Source organism: Merops nubicus, unplaced genomic scaffold (assembly GCF_000691845.1).
Source record: "Merops nubicus isolate BGI_N331 unplaced genomic scaffold, ASM69184v1 scaffold17439, whole genome shotgun sequence".
Taxonomy (NCBI): Eukaryota; Metazoa; Chordata; class Aves; order Coraciiformes; family Meropidae; genus Merops; species Merops nubicus.
In genome coordinates, this window is record NW_008633496.1 from 24,845 (window position 1) to 46,197 (window position 21,353).

At 54.8% G+C, this 21,353-nt stretch overlaps 1 protein-coding gene across 1 annotated transcript in view; it reads left to right on the forward strand.

The window, feature by feature from the left end:
- LOC103780586 (acid-sensing ion channel 2) overlaps window positions 1–21,348 on the forward strand; it is a gene marked incomplete at both ends in the record, with an annotated part of 45,472 nt that extends 24,124 nt beyond the window's left edge. The window contains 7 exons of the mRNA XM_008948276.1: window positions 392–519; window positions 14,652–14,802; window positions 15,185–15,241; window positions 15,882–16,035; window positions 16,771–16,862; window positions 18,293–18,372; window positions 21,301–21,348. Coding sequence (XP_008946524.1) covers window positions 392–519; window positions 14,652–14,802; window positions 15,185–15,241; window positions 15,882–16,035; window positions 16,771–16,862; window positions 18,293–18,372; window positions 21,301–21,348 — 710 coding nt within the window. The remainder of the gene's footprint in view (window positions 1–391; window positions 520–14,651; window positions 14,803–15,184; window positions 15,242–15,881; window positions 16,036–16,770; window positions 16,863–18,292; window positions 18,373–21,300) is intronic.
- Window positions 21,349–21,353: the final 5 nt, after the last annotated feature.

The following is a 21,353-nucleotide window of genomic DNA, read 5'->3' on the forward strand; positions in this document are numbered from 1 at the left end:
TGCCTCCCATAACTGAATATCAGCTGGAAAGCAGATGGCCCCTCCTGTTTTCTCTCTAGCTTGGACCAAGCTGGAGGAATCATGGATCCCTGTGGTAGAGGCAGGGTGAGCCCTTGGGGGAGGCAGCAGTGTAAGGACCAGGAGCCTGGGGATGGGCTGGGTCCCAGTGGGCAGCAGTGGGGATTTGGGCTGAGTCCTGGGTGTGTTCTGCTGCTGGGTTTCCTTCCTCCACACCCAGAGGTCTCCTCGGGCAGGTGGAGAACCCCCAACTGCTCATCTCCTGCTCTGGAGCAGCACAGATCTACCAGATACCCTTTTCCTTGGTGGGGCAAGGGAAGGTGGACCCCATCCCACCACCACAGCCCACTGACTCTCCCTCTTCTTCTTCCAGAGGAGACAACGTTCGAAGCTGGAGTCAAGGTCCAGATCCACAGCCAGTCTGAGCCACCCTTTGTCCAGGAGCTGGGCTTTGGGGTGGCCCCTGGATTCCAGACCTTCGTGGCCACCCAAGAGCAAAGGGTAAGTCCTAAGCTCCAGTTGCACACCAAGATCCCTCTGGGGGGTCCGTGTGAGGGGTTGCTCCGTGCTGCTGCCCCTTGAGGGGCACCTTCAGCATGAAAAGCTGGTTTTCTGCCTTGCTTCAAATGGGTTGGGAGGAGGGTAGCAGCTTTTCCAGCTACTGTCCTTGTCCTTCAGGCTGCAGAAGGCCCATGGACTCTGGGAATTCCTCTGCCTTGCTCTTCCATGGTTATGGTCCAGCTGTAGGAGCCACTCGATGCGTTGGGCACCTTCCAACCCCCTGAGGAAGGATGCTCTTTGCCAAAAGGCTCTCACACTCTGTGGCTGTAAGAAGAGCCCAGGGGAGAGTGTTTCATCCTGTAGATCAGCATGAACCCCTTCAGGGCACACAGAAATAGTCACATTATTCAGGATACACCATGGGGAGGTGCTGGTGGCCCGGGGTGCAGCACCCTCCCCGAGTCCCCGTGGTGGCCCATCGATGGGGGTGATGTGTTATAGCATCAGCAGACTCAAATCCTGATGAGGCATCTCAGAGCTGGCCAGCAGAAGCATTTTCTCCCCCAGCTTGGCCCCCTGCTTTTGTTGCCAGCCCTCCTGCCTCATTGGAGACCGTTGGAGACACAGAAATGCTGCGAGGGCTGGAGCAGCTCTGCTGTGAGGACAGGCTGAGGGAGTTGGGGCTGTTCAGCCTGGAGAAGAGGAGGCTCCAGGGGGACCTCCTAGCAACCTTCCAGTACCTGAGAGGGGCCTGCAGGAAAGCAGGGGAGGGACTATTCCCAAGGGTTTGGGGTGACAGGACGAGGGGTGATGGCTTTAAGCTAGAAAAGGGCAGATTTGGGTTAGATGTTGGGAAAAAGTTCAATATGAGGGCGATGGATCAACTGGAACAGGCTGCCCAGAGAGGTGGTGGAGGCCCCATCCCTGGGGACATTCAAGGTCAGGCTGGATGAGGCTCTGAGCAGCTTGATCTAGTTGGAGATGTCCCTGGTTATAGCAGGGGGGTTGGACTAGATGCCCTCTGAAGGTCCCTTCCAGCCCAGACATTCTATGAATCTATGATTGCCTCGCTTGTTTTCCTCCCTGCTCTTCCAACCACCCCAAAATGAGCCACAAATTGAGTCAAGGAAGGTGAACAGCAGCTCTTGGAGGATCTGCTCTGCTTCAGACCTCTGTGGAGATCAGAGCCACAGCTGCTACACTTCAGCTCAAAGCAACACACATGGAATTCACCATCAACTACATCCTTAGGGCATCTCTCCATGGCCACCAGGTACCAAAAGGCACCTGAAGCTGCTGCATTTCAGCAAGCCTGGGTGGAGATCTTCCCTCCTGCACGTTGGCACGCTGCTCTCTCACCATCCAGGAGACAACAAATGGTGTTTGCCCACTCCCTGGTGGGTGAGCATGGGGTGGAAACTTCTCAGTTAAAGCAGAGAAACGTTTTGCTGTTGTCAGGTCGTGTCTGGTGGGCTGGAGAAGATCAGCAGCTCTGGCCTGGACTGTAACACCTTAGTAAGGGTGAAGGCAAAGAGCTCTGTGAGGGCTGAGGCACCAGCTGTTGAAGTCCAGAGCAGAAATGGGTTTTGGAAACCCAACATGGGCATTTCTCATGCCCTCACCTTTGCCACAAGCCCTTCCAGGAGTCCCCAAAGTCCTCACCTCACTCCACAGCTGCTTCATGACGTTGTTGTAACTCTGAGTGATTCATTCCATTTAAAGCCTACTCATTTGTGGAACACTGGCCCAGGCTGCCCAGAGAGGTGGTCACTGCCCCATCTCTGGAACCATCCCAGGTGAGGTTGGCCGGGGCTCTGAGCACCCTGCTCTAGCTGGGGGTGTCCCTGTCCCTGCAGGGGGTTGGACTGGATGACCTTGAAAGGTCCCTTCCCACCCAAACCATTCTGTGATTCTAGGTCCTTTGGAGGTCCCTTCCAAGCCAAACTATTCTAGCAGCAGGTGTCAGAGCAGAAGATCCTGTGTTGGGGTCTTGCATTTCCATGCCCAGCATGCCCTTGCCTTCCAGGGCTGCCCTCTGCTCTTATCTCAGCAGCAAGGAGCAGGATTTCTGTTTAGAGAATCATCAGCTCTAAGAACCACCTCTGGTGGGATCAACACCCCCTTGGCAAGACCACAAAAGCTCCAGGGAGAGACAAACCACGGAGATGCTGAGGCTGGAGGTGGGGATGGGCATCACCAGCCCTTCAGGTGGCACTTCTGGTGCAGGCAGGCAGCACTGGGCAGGGGGTGGGGCTGGAAGGGTTTGGCAACACCTCCAGTCGAGCTGGCCTGGCAGCAGGAGGGGTCATTGGAGAGATTTGTCCTCCTCAAACAGCTCAGCTGCAGCAGGATTTGGGAGCTGGAGCCTGCAGCCAGGATCTCAGGGACTTTGAAGGCAGGAAGAGTGTAAATGCTGGAGACTCTGAAGACAGCTGCTGTAAATCTGCCCCGTCCCATTGGCACCACTGACTGTTTCATGGTTTCTATTAAAAAATGAGATTTCCTATCAGGAAGACAACCAGCTTAGAGAGAAGGGAAAAGCCCATCTGTCCCCACCTCCTGCCAGGCAGGGAAGATGTAGAAGGTGACAAGAAGAACAGATCTGGGGGTCTCTGAGCTCCAGCCTGTCCCCTCTTGTGCAGGTTTGCTGGGGGAGGGAAGGGCACATTTCTGCTTGGGGCCATGCTGTAATGATCCAGAATTCCACCATGGGGTGTGACACCTTTCCCCAGGAGACCACAAGGGCTCTTCAAGCTGCCTGCCTGGAGAGCATTCAGCTGCCTACCCTGGTTCCTCCTCTCCATAAAGTCATTTTTTAAGCTAATTACAACAATTAGAGCATAGACATGCTACTGCCTCCCCTAATTACCCCACGGGGGCCAGCCAGGCATCACCCACCTTCTCAAGCCCTGAATGCACATCTTTTATTCAGAGCCCTGATTTAGTCTTTTGGGGGTTTTCTACTTAAATCTCTACATCTGGGGCAGGCACGTGCTGCTCCCTCAACAAGTCCAAGCAATGGGTAGAAAAGACTTTGCTGGTGTTGGTCTGTTCTCCCAAATTACTGAGGATAGGACGAGAGGAAATGGCCTCAAGTTGCCCCAGGGGAGGTTTTGATTGGATGTGAGGAAGAATTTCTTCCCTGAGAGAGTGGTCAGGCACTGGAAGGGGCTGCCCAGGGAGGTGGTGGAGTCCCCATCCCTGGAGGGGTTCAAACAACGAGTAGATGCAGCACTTGGTTAGGGAGATGCTGGGATGAAGGTTGGACTTGAGGATCCTAGAGGTCCTTTCCAACCACAGTGATTCTATGATCACCCCCAGGACTGAGTGCAGTTGTTGGAGTCCTAAACCATGGAGTTTACCCCATGAAACAGAAATGAAACGATTCCCCAGCTGAGAGGAGCAGAAATAAAGACAAAGAGAAGGTCTGGTGGGGGCTCAGAGCAGCCTTGGTGGTAATTAATAGGCCCTTTGAAAGCAAGAGGGGTGGGATTGGGCAGAGGTGCTTTGGAGCAGAGCCAAAGATGAGCTGTGGGCTGGAGGGGGTTTATTTGGGGCTGGTTTAGAGGCCTCTGGCTTTACTTTTGGCTCTGTTACTACCCACCATGTGGTCATGCTCAAACCCATCCCTTCATCCCCCATCCCAGCCTGGAGATAAGAGTCTTTTCTGGGCTTTCCTTACTCATCTCCTGCCTTCCCAGGCAGGCAGCTGCTTGGCATGAGTGAGGACTCACACCTTGGTGCTGGGGCAGTAAATCCTGGATCTTTATACCAAGAGCTTTCCCAAAGCCCCTTGTCAAAAGCCAACTCCAGCTCCGTGATGGGGCGTGAGCTCCTTAAATCTCCTTTTAAAATGAGTTGTCAGTCTGGGAAAGAAAAGGGAACAGCAGCAGCTCTGCTCCACGTTCTGCAGCAGTGAAGCTCCTGCAGAGCAGCATTTTCAGGGCATGTTTACCAGTTTGGGGGCTGCATTGTCAAGGCTTTGCTTTAGTAGCATCCCAAGGACTTCACTCTTGTATGGTTGGTTGTGTGGGGTCTGCCAGGGTGATGCCAGTGAGAGGTTTCCCCCACCAGATGTGGCTGTTGGGTCCTATAGGCCAAGCTGATTCTTTGCTGGGGACTCATGGCTGAAGGAAGATGCTTTCTGTCTGAAATCTCAGACCAAAGTGATCCCCTGAGGTGTAAGAGGAGCCAGGACTGAGGTCCCTAAAGCGACTCAGGAGACAGAGCAGCAGAAGACAATGTGCCATGGACAGCTGCAATTAAATTGAGAGTGTCTTGGTGGAGGACAATGGAAAACATCCTCTGTGGGTGACTTTAGAGAGTCACAGACTGGCTGAGGTTGGGAGGGACCCCAGAGATCATCTCCTCCAACCCCCAGCCCTGGGCAGGGACACCTCTCAACCAGACCAGGCTGCTCAAGGCCTCATCCAGCCTGGCCTGGAACACCTCCAGGGATTGGCTTCCACAACCTCTCTGGGCAATCTACTCCAGCGCCTGGCCCCCCTCACACTGAAGAACTTCTTCCTAAGATCCAGCCTAAACCTGCTCTCCTGCAGTTTAAACCATTTCCCCTGGTCCTGTCGCTGGGCACTCTTGGGAAAAGTCCCTCTCCAGCCTTCCTGGAGGTTCCTTCAGGTGTTGGAGGCAGTTCTAAGGTCCCCCCAGAGTCTTCTCTTCCCCAGGCTGAACAACCCCAGTGCCCTCAGCCCATCCTCAGAGCAGAGATGCTCCAGCCCCTGGACCATCTTTGTGGCCTCCTCTGGACTCGTTCCAGCAGATCTCTGTCCCTTTGCTGGTGGGGACACCAGACCTGGACACAGTATGGGGTGTCACCAGAGCAGAGTCCAAGGGGTCTTTCCATCCTCCCTGGGTGAGTTTCTGTGCCCCACAGCCGTGCCTGGGGGCGATGGGACCTGAAGGGAGCTGGGGAGGTTTGGATGGCCCTGGAGCCCATGGCTGCTGGTGTCTGGGGGCTGCACACGGGGGGGTCTGGCCGTGGTCCCTGCTGTGCCCTGCAGCCAGAGATGCTCCTGCAGTTTCCATGGCAATTCCTGAGCCTAATGAATAAGGTTTGTTTCCTCATGAATGGGCAAAGCCCTGAGCTGTGCAGAGCTGGCTCAGGGCACGCTCTGCTGGCACCCCCCAGATGGGTCCCAAGAGAGGGCAGGACCCCCCCGTGCAGGGCAGTGCCCTTCAGCCCCCACTGCTCCTCCCTTTGGAGGGATCCAGCTCAATCCTTCCCTTTTCCTGCCTCTTCTGGGTGAGCCTGGCGACCTCCTGCCTCTCCAGACCTCACGTGGAGGCTGCAGCATGCCCTGTCCCCCTGCCCTGGGCCACAGCACAGGCTGGAAGTCTCTCAGAGGGCTGATCCCCTGGAGAGGGAGAAATCCCCCCGGGCTGGGCTCCTCTAAATCCCCTTTTCCCAGCTCCTCTCCTATAGAGGATGGGATCAGAGAGTGTCCCACCCCCAGCCCGGCTGCTCCACGCTGCACCACCAGCTCAGCACCTTAGAGAAGATGAAGAGCACACTAAAAATGGCCATTTCTGCCAACGTGGCAGTAAAAATTTAAGAGGCTTCAATTAAGCAACAGGTTGGAAGATGGAGCAGTATTGTTTAATAGAGCTCTAGTGTGCCTTGGAGACTCATCCCCTCGTAATGCTTCCATGGGACAAAGAGCATCAGCTCCCAACAACTGTGGTAGCAAAAGTGTAATTACAGAGGCAGGAAGATGGGGCTCGGGGTCTGGCAGCAATCTCTTGAAACCCATCTTCCCAGACAGGGTGTAGGCAGTGACATTTGGAAATTAGGAGCAATTAAATAGTATTTCCCCTGTTTCCTAACCCTCGCTCGGAGCATCTTCTACCTACAGTCTTACACCTCCTCCTGGAAAAACAGTCACTCTCTGATTTCTCTCCCTTTCCCTCAATCCCACACACTCTCCCAGTTGATTTCCTCCAGTGTAGCATCAGAGACTGAATTAATTCAGCAAGAAGCAGCAAAACTGGCAGGCAGTGGTGGCCAGCCACGTAGAAAACATCATTGCACAGGAGTGGTTCAGAGCAGGAGAGGCAGGAAAACAATTGCAGGGCTCTTTTTGTAGGGCAGCCGAGTGGTTTTGCTTGGAAAAAAAAACTGCATTAGGAGTGAATCAGCCTGCCTGTAAAAGGCTGCAGAAGAAAATGGGTTTGGAGGAAAATGATGGGACCGAGTCAGGTTGGCTTCAAAGTGCTCGTTTAGGAGGGAGGTCAGGAGGAGAAGACAACAGGGATGTTGGTGAAGTGGTGCTCTGGGTGCTCCTCTGGGCCCTCTATCATACTACGTGGATGAAAGGATTTTATTTAGAAGGTAGAAAGCTGCCCACCCAGGACAGGAGAGTTTCAGAAGGTCCAGCTCCCACCAGACAACCCTCAAATTGAGCAGCTCTGTAAGAGCTTGGCCAGTGTGGTCCAACAATACAGCCAGTGGTGCCCAGCAGAATGAAGAGGGGACGTTTGGCTGCCTCTGGATATGCCAAGGAGGGTGCTGGGTTTAAACTAAAAAGGGGATTTTTAGACTAGAGGGAAGGAAGAAATGTTTGACACTGAGGGTGCTGAGCCCCTGGCCCAGGCTGCCCAGAGAGGTGGTCGCTGCCCCATCCCTGGAACCATCCCCGGGGAGGTTGGCCAGGGCTCTGAGCACCCTGCTCTAGCTGGGGGTGTCCCTGTCCCTGCAGGGGGTTGGACAAGGTGACCTTGAGAGGTCCCTTCCCACCCAAACCAGTCTGGGATTCTATGAAACAGGGACCCAGTCCTATTTTTCTTCTGCTGCTCCCTCACCTCCAGCACCACCTGGGCTGCCTAAATCCCCAGATACCTTCCAGGTGCTGGAAGGGTTAAGCTCTTGTCCTTAAAGACGACTTCTTTGGTGCTTAGGAAGGGAGCAAATGGGAAGGAGCAGCCGTGCAGAGGGAACCAGCAAACAGACAACTTCCACATCATTAACTGGGAGATGGTGGCAGGAGCTGTGTGTGCAACGAGCTTGTGAAATGTTTTACAAGTGCTAAAGCTGCCTGGGATTGAAATTCTATTAAGTGGATGCTATTTGATGTCTCATTAAAGAACAGAGGTTGCTGGTTATTATTTCATTTGGAGCAAATGCAAAGACACCCCATGGAGATTTGGAGATGTTCGGGGGGGGGTCACAGCTCCCTGCTGCTCCCTGACTGAAGTTTGGTGGCACTAGGTGGGCACCCACACATGGAGGAGGCAGGAGAGGGGCTGAGCTGGAACCTGGAGCTGAGTCAGTGCAGGATACGTCCCCAAAGTGGGGCTCATCCCAGCCCAAACTGGGCTCCAGCTGCCCCAACCTCGTGCTGGAGACATCTCTGCCACCTTTCCATGTCTTTCCTACCACATAAAATGAAATGTGCAGAGAAAAATAGAGATACACTTCAAATAATCCTTTTTAAAGACCTTTCCAGCTGCAGACAGATGTTGGCAGTTAGCAGCAGGCTGGGTGCCAGGAGGAAGCTGGATGGTCCCACCCTTCCCTTGTGTTGTGGGCAAGCAAGATCCATCCTGCCTGTGAGCAGACAGGTCAAGTTGTTCCTTTCCTTTTTGGCACCTGCCAGTCTATGATTGTCAGAGTCCCTCATAGCCAGGATCAAGAGAATTCCAACAGCATTGCATTCATTAATTAAGCATTAACGATTGTGAAAGCGTGAGGACACGAGTTTGTCAACCTCAATTAGAGGCTGAAGGCTGAATTTCTAGAAGCCAACCCTAAATGAGCATCTTCTGGCTGAGACAGCCAGGAGGGGCTGCAGAGGACTCCAGTGAACATCTCCTCCATGGTCGTGGCTGACCTGGCCATGCTCTGTGGCACTGCTCCTTGTGGAGGATGGTGCTCCCCAGGACAACCCCCCAGGGGATGCTGTGGCCTCCTGAGCACCCTGGGCAGGAAATTCAGATGTTCATGTGTCTAAGATGAGTTGCTCGAGCAGCTCTCTGGGGTCAAGCACTTTGGATGTGAAGGTTTTGCTGGGGGTTGCAGCCCCGGTTTGGCGAGGAGGGGGTTAAGGAGGGATGTTCTTATGGATGGGTTCACCACTGCGTCCATCCCAGGGGGCTGGAGACTCTTGTGTCAAGGTGGGAAAGGAAAAGGAGCAGGGATTGGAGTGGTTTGCCAGGGAGAAGCCACGGGGGCTGGAGGGAAGAAACTTGGGACCCAGCTCCATTGCCCTTCAGGGCAGGAAACCCTGAGGAAGAGTTTGGCACCTTGGTCTGAGTCTTCCACTGCAAGGTGCAACAGGTCATGTGCAGTCATGGCTTGTGAGGAGCAGCTGAGGGACCTGGGAGGGTTTAGTCTGGAGAAGAGGAGGCTCAGGGGAGACCTTCTGGCTCTGCACAGCTCCTGACAGGAGCCTGGAGTGAGGTGGGGGTTGGTCTCTGCTCCCAAGGAACCAGCAATAGGACAAGAGGCAATGGGCTGAAGTTGCCCCAGGGGAGGTTTCAGTTGGATCTGAGGAAGAATTTCTCTCCTGGCAGAGTGGTGAGGCCTTGGCCCAGGCTGCCCAGGGAGGTGGGGGAGTCCCCAGCCCTGGAGGGGTTCAAAACACGTGTGGAGGTGGCACCTGGGGACATGGTTTAGTGGCCATGGGAGTGTTGGGTTGATGGTTGGACTTGATGATCTTGGACGTCCTTTTGGAACCTTAATGAGTCTACTGTGATTCTATTTTGTGGTTCTGTGATTTGAAAGGGAAAATCCAACCCAGCTCTGGATAGCATCTTCTCTATCCAGAGATGGTGACAGGGCACCTGCCTCCAGAGATAATTGGAAATAAAAGGTCAGGAGAACACTTGGTACGTTGGTGCCTGCTCACCAAAACCACCTGGGAAAGGAGCTTTCCTGGGACCATATCACCTTTGGATGTTGAGGCAGGATGTGGGAAATGGGGCTCCCATGTTCTCTGCAGAGCCTGGTCCCTGGTGATGTCCCTTCTCCTTCTGGAGAGGTCCCACATCAGTAGCTGGCTGCTGATCAGTCGAGAGTTTGCCTCTGATTACAAATTACAGAGCACGAGAGAAGCAATTTCCAGCTGTAATTACCAGAGAGGCTCCAGGGAACAGCCCTTGATGAGCCCCTTGGAGAGGAGTATTCCTTGACTTGCTCATTGGAGGGTCCAACTCTATTTGTCTCCAAAATCTTGCCCATGAGGAAGCAGCAGAGAATCCTCCCCCGTGCTGCTCCTGCTGGATGCTGGCTGCAGAGCTGCCTCCGGAGCAGCCAGGGGGAGCACAGGGGGTCCTGGCGTTGGTCCCCTGGCTCTGGAGACACTTTGGTTGCAGCCAACACACCTTGGGGCTCTGCTGGGAGGCATGGCCAGCAGCAGGAAGCCCCTGCTCCCTCACCTGGGTCACAGCAAGGGCAGGCAACTCTCCAGGCTGGGGAAGGGCCCGGTGGAAAGGGAGCTGGGGGTGCTGGTGGGCAGCTGGCTGGAGATGAGCCAGAGGGTGACCAGTGGCCAAGAAGGCCACCAACATCCTGGCTTGGATCAGAAACAGGGTGGGCAGAAGGAGGAGGAGGTGATTGTGCCCCTGGGCTGGGCACTGGGGAGGCCACAGCTTGAGCACTGGGGTCAGTTTTGGGCACCACAGGATCAGAAAGACCTGGAGGGGCTGGAGCGGGTCCAGAGAAGGGCAGTGAAGCTGGGGAGGGGTCTGGGGAACATGGCTTGTGAGGAGCAGCTGAGGGACCTGGGGGGGTTTAGTCTGGAGCAGAGGAGGCTCAGGGGAAACCTTCTGGCTCTGCACAGCGACTGACAGGAGCCTGGAGCGAGGTGGGAGTTGGGCTCTGCTCCCAAGGAACCAGCAATAGGACAAGGGGCAATGGGCTGAAGTTGCCCCAGGGGAGGTTTCAGTTGGATCTCAGGAAGAATTTCTCTCCTGGCAGAGTGGTGAGGCCTTGGCCCAGGCTGCCCAGGGAGGTGGGGGAGTCCCCAGCCCTGGAGGGCGTCAGAACACGGGTTAAGGTGGCGCGTGGGGAGATGGTTTAGTGGTGATGGGAGTGTTGGGTTGATGGTTGGACTTGAAGATCTCAGAGCTCTTTCCCACCCTTCCTGGCTCTGTGCTGGAGAGACAGGAGGGGCCAGGATTGATACAGGCCAAGGCAGCCCCAAGGTGCCCCTGTCCCACCCCACCAGGCTCTGCCCCGGGAGCTTCCCTGGGGAAATATCCTTTAAAAAGAAAGCAAACTTGAGCTTCCCTGGGGTCTCCTGTCAGTCCCAGCCGTGAGATGTTCTACTCTGAAACAGGCAGAGCCCTCATACTGCAGAGGGAGAAAACCTCCACCCGTGTCAAACGCTCCCAGGGGCTTCTTCTCCTCTTAAATACCATCAATTCAGAGCAGAAGTCCTGGCACGTGGCAGCAGATCCCCAAGGAACCTGTGAGGAGACACAAACCCTGGGATTGAGTCAGTGCTCGTGCTCCTGGCTACAAAATGGGCTGTAGCTCAATTAATGAGGTTGCCTTGATGAGGGTTTAATGACTCCCTGAGGCCAGGCACCCCCCGTGGACATGGGGCTGGGGTTCACCAGCGCTGGTGTGCAGAACATCTGATCTCAACTCCTTCATTTTTCTGATCTCATCGCCTACTTTGGGAATAAAATTGAAAGGCCTTGAAAAGATGTCTGTGTGGCTGGGCTTGGAAGAGAGCTGATACCATCTGAGACAGCAATTATTTATCCTCCTTTGTCATACAACGTGCAGCATATGGGTCCCTTTCTCCACCGTGGATGACTAAATGATGGCATCTGGTGCTCTATTATCTCACGAGTGCAAAGCAAACGAGCAAAGCTCCCCTGCAAACAGCACTTTGCTCTTCTCACAAAGCCCCTCTTGATATTTCCATGCCAAGGTGTCGATTGGCTGCCAGCTTTCAAACCCTCCCCTGTGCAGACCTGGTTCTTGGAGGATGCCCAGATCGTTGGGGAAGGGTGTTTTTTTCTTCCCCTGAACGTCTCAGCTGGTCCCTGCAGATGGCATCCCTCTGTCACCTGCTGTGGCCATCATCTGCTGCTCAGATGGGACCCCCCAGCAGAGCCCTTGGTGCCTGTCACTGCTCAGAGCAGCTCGAGCAGCAGCGTGGGTTGGAGCAGACTTGGGGAGTGCCAGAGCTCGGGTCCCTCAGAGGGCAGCCCGGGCACCCAGGGGTGGTGCCAGCACCCCCTTCCCCTGCACGTGGACAGCAGGACACAGAGCTGAACATCACTGCAAAGGTTCCTGGCTTGGTGGCACTTGAGAGCAGGGAGGGTGCTGGCAGGAGAAGGGAGTTGGGGTTCACCATCACATGGAGACCCCCTGTGAGGGTGGGGTTGGAGATTTTCTCAGGTCTGTCCTTTGGGAGGACCTTGAGGAGGAATTACTTGGACTTGGCTGAGCTGAGAGCATCCAGCCCCACGGGGAAGGAGCACCCTCTGAAGTGAAGGATCTCCTCACCACACTGGTGGTGTTGTCATGGTTAACCCAGGCCCAGGCCTGAAGGATTCCTGGGGGGATTCATCCAGCAGCATCTGCAACGTGCCACCACTTCGTGCTTGTCTCTTTTCTCCTCCATTTCCCACGTGCAGAATCAGAATCACACAATGGGTTGGGTTGGAAGAGACCTCGGACATGTTCCAACCCCCTGCCATGGGCAGGGACACCTCCCACTAGAGCAGGCTGCTCAAAGCCCCATCCAACCTGGTCCTGAACACCTCCAGGGATGGAGCATCCACAGCTTCCCTGGGCAACCTGGGCCAGGGTCTCACCACCCTCAGAGTGAAGAACTTCTCCCTAATTTCTAATCTAAATCTCCCCTCTTCCAGTTTGAACCCATTACCCTACAAGCCCTTGTCTAAGTCCCTCCCCATCTTTCTTCAATACCCCCTTCAGATACTGGAAGGCCACCAGAACCTCTCCCTGGAGCCTTCTTTTTTCCAGGCTGAACAATCCCAACTCTCTCATCCTGGCCTCACAGGAGAGGATTTCCAGCCCTCTGACCATCTTGATGGTCCTCCTGGCCCCACTCCAGCAGATCCACATCCTTGTGTTGGGGGCTCCAGAGCTGGACACGGTCCTTTGGGTGAGGTCTCACCAGAGTGGGGTGGAGCAGGAGAATCACCTCACTCCACCTGCTGGCCACCCCTCCAGCAGAGGCCCAGGGGCAGCCCTGGAGAGCCTTGCCATGAAGCCCTGTGCTGAGAACGTGTGGACCTGTTTATTTTAGGACGTGATTAATGTTGCTCTGTTTTTTCCAGGCCTGTTTTCGTTCAGGCAGCGAGCTTTGCCAGCACGAAACGTTCTGTTTGGGAGCAAAGCCCAGCAAATTGGCCCCTGCTTTCAAACACCAGGGAGGAGGGGGCAGGGGATGCTATTTTCTGCTCTCCAGCAAAGAGGAGCGCAGAGAATTCAGCGAGGAGAAATGGGCCAGGCTGCCGAGCTGCAGGCAGGAGAGGAACGAGGTGGATTTGGCCACGAGGGCCAGGGAGGGGCTGGTTTCCCTCCAGTGTGTTCTGTGCTCTGAATGAAGGCTGCTGGGGGGGGTTGTGGAGTCCTGCTGGGGCCCAGGTGGTGCCAGCAGAAGGGTTTGTGTTGCCCCAGCGCCGAGCGGAGCAGCTCGGGAGCTTCGGGCGAGGTGGTGTGTGAGGTGGGGAGGAGAGGACAGGTTCCTCAGCAGCACTGGGGGCTAGGAGGGTGGAGAACACATGTCTGGCTCTAGAATCATAGAATCATAGAATCATTTAGGTTGGAAGGGACCTCCAAGATCATCAAGTCCACCCATTGAGCCATTAGGGCTCTAAAGTCCTCTGCTACAACAGATCAGAATCTGTCAGGGTTGGAAGGGACCACAAGGATCCCCCAGTTCCAACCCCTCTGCCATGAGCAGGGACACCTCCCACTAGATCAGGCTGCCCAGAGCCTCCTCCAGCCTGGCCTTAAAGACCCCCAGGGATGGGGCCTCACCCACCACCCTGGGCAACCCATGCCAGGGTCTCACCACTCTCCTGAGCATGAAAAGGACGTGACTGGGTTGTCTGGGGCTGCAGAGAGGTGCAGCTCTTCAGCCCAGCACCATCTCCCGTGGTGGCACCACTCCAAGCAGAGCCAGCTCTCCATGAAGCTTTGGAGGCTCCTTGTGGCACCTGCACACCCTTCTGCTGGCGTTTTTCACCCTCTGGAGCAGTCTCTAGTTGTTGAACTGTTCTGGGTCTTTCCCACGTGCTTCCCAAGTCCCTGGCACCTCTCTGAGGGTTGTGGTCTGCTGCAGTTCTCATCAAGAACAGTGCCTGGAGAAGGGAGTGGGGCAGATGTGAAGCTTTGCTCACATCAGAGCAGTCACAGCTCTTGCCAGGGTCTCAGTGCCACCATTCTCTGCTCCTCAGTGCCACCAGCACTGTCTGCATTGTCCCCATGAGTGGCGTGGGGTGCCACAGTTTGGAGGTTAAAGCTGGTTGCCATTGCCAAGGACCCCACAGAATCATAGAATGCTTGGGTTGGAAGGGACCTCCAAAGGTCATGTAGTCCCCTGCAATAAGCAGGGACATCTCCAACTAGGTCAAGCTGCTCAGAGCCTCATCCAGCCTGACCTTGAATGTCCCCAGGGATGGGGCCTCCACCACCTCTCTGGGTGACCTCTTCCAGTGATCCATCACCTTCCTATTGAAGAACTTGTTCCTAGTGTCTAACCTAAATCTCCCCTTTTCTACCTTAAGCCACTAATGGTTTGGGTTGGAAGGGACCTTTGGAGGTCACCTGGTGTTTGTTCTCACCCATGTCAGATGATTGGTAGGTCAGAGCCTCCCCTCCGGTCTCTGCCTGGGCAGGGTTCTCCTGGTGGCCCACAGAGCTGCTCTTGGAGACCCTCTGGTGCTGCATATCCCCAGCTCCCCATCCTGCTGCAGCTCTGCCCGTGGAGATGCCAGGTTGGAGGAGCCACAGCAGCTTCTGGAGCCCGAGAACTTCTTCAATCCTCTCCCTTGGCCCGAGCCCCGCCGCGGGTCGGTCCCCTCCTTACAGACAGCCTTGAACTTGTGCTCTGGGGGCTCCTCTGGGGCCAGAGGAGGGAGATGATCCCCACGTCCCCTGATGCCCCCTCCTCCCTCTCTTGCAGCTGACGTACCTGCCACCCCCCTGGGGCGAGTGTCGCTCGGCGGACCTGGGCTTAGACTTCTTTCCCGTTTACAGCATCACAGCTTGCAGGATCGACTGCGAGACCCGCTACATCGTGGAGAACTGCAACTGCAAAATGGTCCACATGCCAGGTCCGTGTGCCCCGGGGGGCAGGGACCCCTCCCTCCACCCTGCCCGGGACCCCGGGGGGAGCTGGAAAGGGAGAGGGGGTGAGAGGAGCTTTCCCCAAGGGAAAAAAAGGGATCTAAGAGGCTTTGCCCAGTGCCCTGAGACAGGGGCAGGAGTTGAGGGGGGGCACACATGGGGCTGGTTGCCCCTTATGGAGCCCCCAGTTAGCACCCTTGGGTGGTGGTTGCAAGAAGAGCCCCCCCACAGCAGGCAGAGCTGGGGCAGAGGCTGGGATCTCCCCCAGCCCGGGGTCACCTCGCTGCAGGGGGGTCCCTGTGGTGCTGGCAGTGCCCAGCTCCTGGTGGCTGATGGCTGCTGATGGATGGATGTGTCCTTTCCACGCAGGGGATGCTCCCTTCTGTACCCCAGAGCAGTACAAGGAGTGTGCAGAGCCTGCTCTCGGTGAGTACCAGGAGCCACCTCTGGGTACCACGGGTGTCCCAAGCTGGGGGCACTCCCAGCAGTCGTGTGTCCTCCTGGCTGGAGGGACTGAGGTGATCTGGAGCAGTTGCAACCCAGAGATGGGTTTTGATGTGACCCAGCTTGGTGGAGAGGACTGGGTGCAACCTGGGATAAAGCTTCTTCTGGTTCTACGTGGGACATGAGTCTCCATCAGCACAGGAACCCTCAGGATAATGGGAACTCCAGGATCCGTGGGAGGGGAGCTCCTCTGGGGCTGGGTTTGGGATGGAGGGACCCATTCTAGGTCTGGATTTAGGAGATCCAATCACTGCGTGTTCCCCGAGCAGATGCTGGCAGCAGAGTGTAGCCTCCAGCAGAAGGCCTCTCCCCGAGGTGCTGGGGATGGCTGTGCAATGAAGTGGGAGAGAAGTGGCCAGGGCTGAGTCCCTGCAAAGCAGATGCTGGCAGTAGAGATGCTTCCAGCAGAAGGCCTCTCCCTGAGGTGGTGGGGATGGCCGTGCAATGAAGCTGGGGAGAAGTGGCCAGGGCTGAGTCCCTGCAGCTCCTCTGGCCCCTCTCTGGGTGGCACAGCCTCGCTGTGTGTCCTGACCCCATGAGACCTGACTCTGGCCCTCTCCAGGTTTGCTTGCTGAGAAGGACAGCAATTACTGCATCTGCAGGACACCCTGTAACCTGACCAGATACAACAAAGAGCTCTCCATGGTCAAGATTCCCAGCAAGACCTCGGCCAAGTACCTGGAGAAGAAGTTCAACAAGTCAGAAAAATATATCTCGTGAGTGTTGTGGAAACCAGATCTCCTTTGCTTCGTGTGGGAAAGGGTCTGCAGAGCCTCACTGGCTGCTGAAACCAGCCTGAGCTAACCCCAGACCTTGCCAGTGCCCCCTTCTCCCACCAGAGGTGTGTCCTCCATGGAGGGTTAGGGTGAAAACCTTGAAGAGATAAGGTGTAGATTGCTTTCTTCTCAGTAGATGTGTTTCCAGACAACTCTACGTTCCTTCCATGGGTGTTTCTTTATGAGCATTCTCCATACCCACCACAAAAAGTGGAAGAACTCCTCTTATGTTGATGGGAGAGCCCAGTCTTGCTGGGTCTGTCTGAGATGTGGCTGCTCTCTACCTAAATCTGGGCTCTGCACGTCAGGCAGACACTGTCTCAGACCTCTCCCAGCCCTGGGAACGTTATTGCCCTGTGGAGGCATCAAGAGTTGTTCCATCTTAAGCATCCTTTGGACTCTTCCTCTTACCACCAAAGTGAGATCCAGGACTCAGAGCTTGAGAGATCTTGGGGAAACATTTTCCAGCTTCTGCTAAGGCTGCAGAGTCCTGGCAGTGCTCTGTGGTTGTGGCCTCCAGGAAGTCCAAGTGTCTGTGGGTTGCTGAGGACCCTGGAAGGAGAGCAGGCAGGACAGAGGGGAATAAAGTCCCAAAGTCCTTTTTCTTTTCCTTCTCCCAAAGCACACGAGGCTGCTGGTGGCTGATGGGTTGATGCTGTTGTCCTCTTTCTACAGAGAGAATATTCTTGTGCTGGACATATTTTTTGAAGCACTCAACTATGAGACAATTGAGCAGAAGAAAGCCTATGAAGTGGCAGCCTTACTTGGTAAGGAGAGATCAGGGGGTGGTTTGGAGTCTGGGTGAGCCTGGGCTGGAGTCCCTGGGTGGTTCTGGGACAGGCAGATGCTGTGAGTGGGTCCACAGCTTTTGTGCATCACCTTGAGACTCCCAGCAAGGTCCAGACACCAGCCTGGCCAGCAGGCTTTCAACCCCAGCTCTTATTTTCCTTCCAACACCAAGCTGTCCAGGAATGTCCCAGGGACCACAGCTAGTCCATGTGTCACCAGAGGAAGGTTAATGTGAGCTGCTCCACCTCTGCTTGCTACCAGGACGCTGTTCTTTGGAAATCCTAGGGTGATGGATGTTCTTCGAGGTTCTCCTCATGCTAGAAGGACAGTGTGTGGAGAAGGACAGCTCTTAAAACCATCCACCCATCACCTCTTATGTGCTCCAAATCCTTCCCCCTTTCCAGCCAGGCCCCTGAGCTCTTTGCCTTTGGGTGGTGCCCCTCAGCTTGATGAAGAAGGTGGAGGAGTTGTTGGGTTGCTCAGCCTCAAACTGGGTGAAGCTTTATGGGGGCCAGCTACAGATTTGGGTGTGTGGGACCCATTGGGTTTGGGGGTGGAGGTGTTCTGTGCCCACACTCAGCCTTGCAGCCCCTCCACGTGCCACCCCAAGGCCCCAGGTCCCTCCTGGGCTGCAGGGTGTGGTAGCTCCTTTGTTGGAAGGCTGGAGCTGGGTCACCTCATGGGGCTGGGTGCTGGGAGCCTGCCCTGGGACAGGGACACTGCACTTTGCCCCTAAGCACCTTTCTTCCTCTTTCTTCCTCTACCTCGGGGTCACCCACAGCGAGGGAGGTCCCATAGCCCCTCCACCTGCTGGTGCCTTTGCTCTGGGGAGAAACACAGGTGGAGCACAGGGGTCCTGCAGCAAAGCCTGTGAGATGGGTCTTCCCTGGAGCACAGCATCTCATGTCCACAGTTGTCCTTCCAGCAGATTCCTGGAAGCCTCCTCCAGAGCCCTTCCCTGGGGCACTCGAGCAGAGACAGCCTTGAGATGCTCCTCTAAAATTCAGGCCATCTCCCAGTCCTCTTTTTGGCAGGTCTGAGTTTTTCCTCAGCTCCAGGGGACGTTACCTAATTCTTCTCCAGCATCTTTCTCCTCCCCCCTGCCAGTTTGGGAATTGGGCTCTGGGATTCCTGTCTCCCTGACAGATGGCTTCCTAGGCTCACATCCTCATTAGGCTTCCAGCCAACGGCCTCGTTAGCAGGAGGGATGCTTTGGTGGCCAGCAACGTCCTTCCTGGGATGCTTCTCAAGCCTTGGAGCTGTTGGTGTTCCTGGGAGGGTCACCCCTTGGATTTCCCTTGGACTGGGGACAGCAGCACCCAGGGCAGCTGCACCGTGGTGGTGTGGGTGCCTCTAGGAGCGTTGACCCCAGGGGTGAAGCCCAGCCACGTGTTGTCCTCTCTTGTAGGTGACATTGGAGGCCAGATGGGGCTTTTTATCGGTGCTAGCATCCTCACTATCCTAGAGCTCTTCGATTATATATACGAGGTAAGACCCTCCCCCTTTTGCCTCCTTCCTCTGCTGGGGGTGGGTTTGCCAGCCTCGATGCCAGCCTGGGTGGTCCTGGGCCAGCACCCTCCATGCCAACGTGCCCACGTGGGTTATTAACCCCATTTGACCCATAGTAACCCACCATTTTAACGAGGCTACGTCATTAACGCTCTCTTGGTCACGGCTCTGGAGCCTGGGGAGGAGGTCCCTGCATCAAGGAGGGCTTTCCAAGGTAGCCATGGCCATAGCCAGGCTTCCTCAGCACCCTGAAGAGTGTGGGTGCCTGCTAATGAGGTTTGCTTCTCCCTGGAGCTAATTAAACACCACCTTCATGGGGCTGTGCTGCTCCCCCCCCACTCCCCTGGAGCTTGGGGTGCTGGCTGGGGACCTCCTGCTGCAGCCCCCTGTCCCCAGCCTCAGTTGGGCTTCTCCCAGCAGCACGCTGGGCTCATCCTCTCATAAAACCACCTTTAATTAATGCCCGGGTCCCAGTCCAGCCATCAGGCACCTTGTACCACTGCTGGGGGGTGGGAAAATCCCCAGGCCCTTCCCTGTGAGCACAGAGGCAGATTCCAGCTGCCCTCTGCACCTTCCTGCCATTGAGACCTTTTCCACCCCACTTTTTCACCTAAATGAGCCCAAGGAACCCTCCCTGGAGCACCCTCCCTGCCAGTCATCCATTTGCCCTCCCAGTCTTCATCACCAGGTTGCAGAAGGCTTTGTGTTGCAGGGTCAGGCTCATTATTTTTGTTTAGAAAAGGGGAAACAGAGGCAGGGAGAGGGGCTGCAGCTGGATACGAGCTGCTGAGGAGCACCTGGTTTGCACCAAGATGACCTCAGGGACCTCAACAGTCAAGCGTGTCTCCTGTTTTATAGCAGCAAAGAACGAGTTGGTGGCTTGGGATGGTTTCAAGGAGGATGCAAACATTCAAGGAGACAAGCAATTCCCAACAAATTTGGCACATCCCAGCCCAAAGTCACAGAGTCAGGGAGTCACAGAGTGCTGGGGGTTGGAAGGGACCTCTGGAGATCATCAAGTCCAGCCCCCCTACCAGAGCAGGACCATCTAATCTAGGATAGATCTCATCTCCTTGGATATCTGGGGAGGCACCAACAGGTTCACCCAACTGTGCCCCACACAGAACATCTTCACGGCCACTCATGACAAGATATTTAACCCAGCTCAGACAGGGAGAAAAGGAATAAAATGTCTTCAAAACGATGCCTCACCTGCTTGGCTGATCTGATCTGCTCAGGGGTTCATCAGGGTGGGGTTCAGCCCACCTAAAACTCATTCTGTTCTCAGCCAAGGTGTCTGTAACTCTCTGAGATGCCAGCAGATGGGATCGACGGTTGTTCTCCAGTGGTTTAGCCAAAATCTGATGAAATTTTGCCCCTGGAGATGGATTTTTCCCATCGTTTGCTCAGGGTAATCCTCCTTGTGGTCCTGCCCCCGGGCAGAGTTGTGCTCCTGGGCTCATCAGGGTCCTGAATCCCCACCATGCATCTTGGAGTTCCCACCAGCATCCACCTCACTTCCTTAGGAACTGACCTAGTTCTTCACACTTTTCAGCTCTCTGATTTTTTCCATTTTCCCCCAGTGCAAGTTTTTCAGCAAAACACTCACTTTTCAAGCTTTTCTGAGATTTCCCTTGAAAACACCTTCTTCAGCAGCAGGGGCTGCAGGGAAATAACGTGGCTGTGAAGGGGAACGGTGCTCACCTAGCTGACACTTCTCAATAAACCCTCAAATAGATTTTGAAAATTGAGGTGTAGGGTTGTTTATTTTTTTTCACGGGTAGAATTGAATTGTGGCACCCCGGGTAGTTTTCTTGGAAAGATTGTCTCCTTCTCTGCATCCTTTGGAGGGTGTCCTCCAAACCTGGCGTGTGGGGTGAGGCTGCTCCATGCCTTGTGGATGCCCAAGCAGGCAGGGCAGAGAATCATGGAATATGTTGGGTTGGAAGGGACCTCCAAAGGTCATCTAGTCCAACCCCCCTGCTATAAGCAGGGACATCTCCAATTAGGTCACGTTGGTCAGGGCTCTACCAAGCCTGACCCTGAACATCTCCAGAGATGGAGCTTCCATGTGGAAGCACAGAATATGTTGGGTTGGAAGGGACCTCTAAAGGTCATCTAGTCCAACCCCCCTGCTAGAAGCAGGGACATCTCTAAGTGAGGTTCCTCAGAGCTCTATCAAGCCTGACCTTGAACATCAGCAGGGATGGGGCCTCAACGGAGTGGAGTCATAGAATGTGTTGGGCTGGAAGGAGCCTCTAAAGGTCATCTAGTCAAACCCCCCTGCAATAAGCAGGGACTTCCTGGATAATGTTCTACAGTAGAAGCAAGAAATAGTCATGACAAAAAAGTATGCTTAACATTTTAGTACTCTTTTCTACCAAACCAAATGAAAGATAACAGGGACTAGAGATTACCTTGCCTAAACAAAGCTTCCTTGCTTGAAAGTCATCCTTTACACATGTAGGCAGCCTTTGTCAGACATTACAATGTCAAGGTTTCTACTTCTAGTAATAGTAGCTGTGATATGCATGATCACATCATTAGTTATATTGCCTTTTATGGTGGAAATAATAATCTGTGACATGCCTATGTTATTTAGCTTCTTCCAAGTCATAAACACATCTATAGTGACTCCACTTTTCATGTCCCACCACTAGTCTGGTATCATTTCCAGCTGTACCTTTGACAGTCAGAAACCATAATTAATTTCAGACTAGTCCAAGCCCCCGCTACAAGCAGGGGCATCTCCAACTAGGTCAGGTTGCTCAGGGCTCTACCAAGCCTGACCTTGAACATCTCCAGGGATGGGGCTTCCACATGGAATCATAGAATATGTTGGGTTGGAAAGAACCTCTGAAGGTCTTCCCTACTGCCCACCTTAACCCCCCCTCCCTTTTTTTGCAGCTGATCAAGGAGAAACTATTAGACCTACTGGGGAAGGAGGAAGAGGAGGGAAG